Below are 6,000 nucleotides of genomic sequence, written 5' to 3'. Positions count from 1 at the left end.
TATTCCGGCAGGTATCAAGTAATCACAAAGATACACAATGTGATACCCATTGTGATATACTGTGATACCACTGTTTATACCAACTATGATACCAACTCAAACCATAAAAACAAAATCAAATCCATTGTGATACACTTTGATTTGATACAGTTCACAACTTTTTCCCACAGAGAAGGAGTGGGACATCTTCGGAGTTACATTTCCGACGAGATCTGGTTTACATCTCCGACGTAGGGTTTCATCTCACCGGTGAAAATGGACGGCGATAACGCCAAACCACATATATCGCCAACGATTCAACTGGAGACGATGAGTTTATCGGAAGACATTGAGAAGGAAGAGGAAGCGAGTAACGAGGAATTAAGTGTACGTTCGATCCATACATCGGTGAGCTTCCGTTCTCGTCCTTGGTGGCGAACGGCGTTACCACCACTCCCCAGAGCGCGCCCAAAGTATCCCAACTGGTCTGCGTCCGCCGGAAACCGACTCACCGTTGGAGTTGTTGATCTCTGCAGAATTGTTGTCGGCGTTCGTGCTTCTCAGAACAGGCTTTCGAATATGCAAATGGCGTTGGAGAAACAGTCGTCGACCAAATATAATAGTTTCGAGTCTAGTGATTATAAAGGAGAAGATGAGATGGTTGTGGAAGGGGAGGAAACCGCCAATGAAGAAGTAGATGGGGGTGATCAGGGTGGCTGGAGAAGAAGTAGATGAAGGAGAAGAGTACCATCTAGGGTTTTATGTATATAAATATTACCAATTTACCTTTTATGTTATTTTAGGATATAACACTAATTATTTAAATGATTGGCTCACATTCGACTTCACAGTTACCACAAACTAATTAATTCTCATTTAATTAGTTCCCTATATATATATATATATATATATACTTATAATAAATAAGTAACTTAGATGACACATGTCATCTTCTGGTGAGTCGGTTTTCTTGTTTTCCCGTCTAAACACGTATTTAGACACAATTTACATTAGTGGTTCAATTAGACTCATTTGAACGTATCTAGACACAATTTACATTAATAGTTCAATTATACTCATTTGATTGACATATGTTCTCTTATTCAATCATTTTTAAATTCAAGTCTGAATAATTATTTTTCAGAGTTATTTCAAGAGTACAAGTCTGAAGTAATCATATTTTCGATGATCATTCATATCTATAAGATAAGTTCCTGACATTATTTATTTTTTCAAATAACCCAGTGTAACACACGGGATCGAACCTAATAGATAAATATATGTGTTTAATCAATTTAAATAAGAAAAGGACAAAAGATAAAAACAACAAAAAAATAAAAAAGATAAAACCAACAAAAAAATAAAAAAGATAAAAATATAAAATGATTAAATAGAAGTTAGGGGTGTCATTGCTAAAGGTTAGGTCAAAGTAGAAGAAATAGTCAAAGAGCATAACATTGCATTACCTGCCTCTTTCTAATTAACTTTTCCTCCTCCACATTTAATTCAATCAAATATCTTATACCATAAGAATGGGTGTTGCATGAATCTGGTCCCAATTTGTTCTCTCAAATTATTATATCTAAATAAACTGATTGTTTCATGAATCTGGTCCCAATTGTGGCCAATTTCTTCATTCAAATTTTATATAAATAAACTCATTGAGATTCACATTCCAATTAATTCTGAAAATAAAAATTAAACTGAAAAACATAGTTAGGAATCACGTTATTTTCCGGCCTAACAATAGAACTCTGAATTCTTGTATTATAAAGTTAATATTCAGAGTTTTCTTGTTTTCTTTTAAACCTGAGAAAAAGTAACTTATTTTTCCTCATTTAAAAATTTAAAATACCCCGTCCAGTACAGGAGATCAAAGCTTAGTTATTCTAATAAATAAAAACCACCATTCTTATAAACCATGATTTTCACATATGAAAATTGAAGCAACAGCATGTTTCCTTTATTACTTAGCAAATGGCAATGCATTGATTCATAGTTATACAATCACCATAACCATAGCCATAGCGCATAGGATATATAGGCCCTTCCTCCTTTTAACATTTTACCCAAAACACCAATAAGATCAAATCTTATGTAAAATTACAAAAAAAAAAAAAAAAAGCTCACATTTTATATCTTTGTAGCCAACAGAGGCACCATGCATATATTATGTTATGAATCAAGCCTTCTCCCACTTGAGTTCCTTCACCACCTCCCAGGTGAAATCAGGGTCTGTCCTCCCAAAGTGTCCATATGCCGCTGTCTTCAAGAATCTCCCATTCCCACCCCTCTTAAGATCCAGATTGATGGAGATCATTCCTGGCCTGAAATCAAAGTTCTCCTTCACAATCTTAAGGATTTCCCTATCAGGGATCTTTCCGGTTCCATACGTGTCCACAAAAACAGACAACGGCTCAGGGACACCGATAGCGTAAGACACTTGCACAATGGCTCTCCTGGCTAGCCCACAAGCCACAATGCTCTTGGCTGCTTGCCTCACAATGTAGGCACCACTCCTGTCCACCTTGGTGGGGTCTTTCCCGGAGAAAGCACCACCACCATGAGCACCCCAACCACCGTAGGTATCAATGATGATCTTACGCCCGGTCAGTCCAGCATCACCATGAGGTCCACCAATCACGAAACGGCCAGATGGGTTAAGATGGAAGATGGTCTTCTCGTCAAGGTAATTGGCAGGAACGACCGGCTTGATCACATGCTCCTTAAGATCTGCTGCAATCTCGTCGTTGGTTACGGTTTCATCATGTTGGGTGGAAATGAGGATGGTGTGGACACGGAGAGGGACCATGGCTCCGTTATCGTTGTGGTACTCGACTGTGACTTGTGTTTTTCCATCAGGCCTGAGCCATGCACAAGTGCCATTTTTGCGAACTTCGGTCAAACGGGCCCCAAGCTTGGTTGCAAGGACATGGCTGAGGGGCATCAATTCAGGGGTCTCATCGGTGGCATAACCAAACATGTGACCTTGGTCACCGGCACCAATATCCTCAGGCTTCTTGGTCAAATGACCATGGACACCCTGGGCAATATCAGGGCTCTGTTGCTCGATGTTGACAAGGACCTTGCAGTTGTCTGCATCCAAACCTACGTCATCAGAAACAAACCCTATCTCGCGGCAGGTATCACGCACAATCTTCTCATAATCAACATTAGCTTTGGTGGTGATTTCACCAAAAACCATGACCATGTTGGTTTTGGTGCAAGTTTCACAAGCAACCTTGCTGTCAGGGTCCTGAGCTAAGCAGGCATCAAGAACTGCATCAGAGATCTGATCACAGAGCTTGTCAGGGTGTCCCTCGTTGACAGATTCAGATGTGAACAAGAAGGTCTCCATTATTGCAAAGCTGAAATTCAATAAAGAAAATTGTTTAGTTTCTCCCACTAAAATAGCACAAAAAACCAGTAGATCAGGTTCAACACTACATGCAAGTTACGGTGAACAAAACCTTCAGTTGAAAATTAAAAAAAAAGGAAATTGAAATAGATGTAAACTCAAACCCTAAAAAGAGCACAAATCGTAGGTAAGTAGGTAACACATATCTAATAGATCCATGACTCAAACAACAAATATCAGCATATCGACGGTTCCCAAAATCAAGGCGTGAGTGGCGTGACGCAAGGGTGATAGATCCGTTACTAAAGCACCAACTTGATGTTAAAACTAGCATAGCATATTACGAATGAACTCCAGATCTGACCAAATTGGGAACAGATCTTCTGACCAAATCAATTTCAACCTAAAATCAACAGTTCTTCCACAACTTGGAGTCCATATCATATCAATTTTAGACCTAATTCAAACTCTATGGAATAAATATCAACAAAAAGCAGACACTTGATAGGAATCTTATCATTTTACTAGAAAAAGAAAAGGTAATCCGGGAGTATCAAGGTAAGCACATAATCCATGGCCAAAAGTGTTGGAAGAAAATCAGAAATCCATCACAAACCGACAAAGTTCAAACATTTGCCCTAGAATTTTTGAACCACCGCCAACCGTAGTTCCGGCATGGCGGTTACGTCGGCCGTAGACGGAGGAAGAAAGAAACAGAATAGTCCAAATACCTTGTGAAGAGTAGAAGGAGAGGGTGAAAGCTGGTGAACGACCTTCTTCCTCTTCTGAAAGCAAAGGAGCTAAGGGCGAGGAGTAAAGGTTATGGGGGTGATGCTTATATAGGCGAGAGTGGAGGTGTAAGATGAAACGTACGTGCCAGATTCATTCTGTGCGTTGGTGGAATCTTAGATCAACCATTCCTCAGATCAAATCTGCACCGTTGGTTTTTTGTTTTCATGTTTAGAAAGGAGTTGGTGAATGAAAATGATGTGGCTTTTTTATTCTCTTTAATTAGAAATCATGTTTTATTAAAAATATAATTATATTTATCGGAATTCTAATTTTGTTTGTTATTTGATTCGATCCTTTTTCGTCTTAACACGTATTTTTGGTGATTTTTCAAGATTTTATTACCAAATTTGAAAATATCATTTATTAGTGCATGCATTTGGTACATTGGAGATGATATAATATAATATAATATAATATAATAGAGATTTTTGTTTTTTGTTTGGCAGGATTTTTATGAGGCGTTTGATTCGTGGATTCTAAAAGAATCTGATGGAATTGAAATGTTGAATTCTACTGACCAAATTTTATTCTCTCATTTGGGTTTATTCTTTTTCACGAAAAGAATCTTCAAAATCCTATAAATTCCACAAATAAAGAAATTTAACATTCTTTAGCAACTACATGGTATTTTGATGAAATGAAATTATCTATTTTCATAATATCAAATATGTCCTTAACTTAATATACTCTAATCTCATAAAAACCAATATGACCACCTTCGACCATTGTCGATCTGAATCACCGCCGACCATTACCATTGAACCATCGTCGACCATCGTTATCTGAACCACCGCCGACCACTACCGATCTGAACCAATGTTGGCCACCGTCGTTTTGAATCACCACCGATTTGATCCACCATCGATCTGAACCACCGCCATTTGAACCACAATGGACCACCATCGATCTGAACCACTGTCAACTACTAGCAATCTGAATCATCGTCGATCTGAACCATCGCTGCCGCCACTGATCTGAACCACCGCTGACCACCTTCATCTGAACCACTGCGGACCACCTTCATCTGAACCATCGCGGACCACCATCGATTTGAACCACTGCGGACCACCGTCATCTAAACCACCGATCACCGTTGATTTAGTAACGTTGTTTGGTTTATGGTTATATTTTGGTTGTGTATTTTATATTGTTTTACATATTAAATAATTATTTTATTAAAGCATTTTTAGTTTTAAAAAAATTAAAATTTTCAAAAAAGACATTTTGGTCATTTACTAATATTTCATTCCAATTCCAAAGTTACATTTTGTGAACCAAACAAACAAATTCTAATTCCCTAACAGATTTCATTACAATGTCTACCAACCAAACAGATAGTCAAACCTAACAACATTTCATTTCAATTTCTTTAAAGTCAGATTCCTTTAACATATTTAATTTCATTCAAAAATATTATGCGAACCGAACGTCACCTTATCTGTAGCAGACAAAAATAAAGTGGAACATGGTTGTTCCACCCCTACATCATGGAACAAAGTAGAACAAAGTGAAACACACTTATATTTTACTAATATAACATCAAAATAAAACTTAATTATTTTCTAAAACATCAATTAGGTCTCATTTTTTACATTTTATTTATTCTTTAAATTTTATTTATCGTATTTTATGTTTTTTAAACTTTCATTTTACTGACCTCAACATATTATGTTTATACTTTTTTTATTTTTATTAATTTATGTAAATTATTATATATCACTAATAAAAAATAATAACGAAAAAGGATAATATAAAAATTGGAAACTACATAAACTTTTTATGTTGGTGTTTTAGTTGTTTTGATGAAAACTTTTTAATGATATATTATGTTATAAAAACAATTATTTCATTATAATTTAACAAATTACATA

At 36.5% G+C, this 6,000-nt stretch overlaps 1 protein-coding gene across 1 annotated transcript; it reads right to left on the bottom strand.

Annotated features, from left to right (window-relative positions):
• Window positions 1-1,914: 1,914 nt before the first annotated feature.
• On the bottom strand, window positions 1,915-4,147 carry LOC112527293 (S-adenosylmethionine synthase 2). The gene is made up of 2 exons (XM_025137837.1): window positions 4,069-4,147; window positions 1,915-3,347 (listed from the first exon to the last, which is right to left on the bottom strand). Exon 2 carries the CDS (start codon window positions 3,335-3,337, stop codon window positions 2,162-2,164), a length of 1,176 nt encoding a protein of 391 aa, XP_024993605.1. The 5' UTR covers window positions 3,338-3,347; window positions 4,069-4,147; the 3' UTR covers window positions 1,915-2,161.
• Between the last annotated feature and the right edge of the window lie 1,853 nt (window positions 4,148-6,000).

Source organism: Cynara cardunculus (genome assembly GCF_001531365.2).
Source record: "Cynara cardunculus var. scolymus isolate 2C chromosome LG 15, CcrdV1, whole genome shotgun sequence".
NCBI classification, from domain to species: Eukaryota; Viridiplantae; Streptophyta; class Magnoliopsida; order Asterales; family Asteraceae; genus Cynara; species Cynara cardunculus.
The sequence above is the reverse complement of the archived record's forward strand: the minus strand, read 5'-3'. Positions and strand labels throughout refer to the sequence as shown.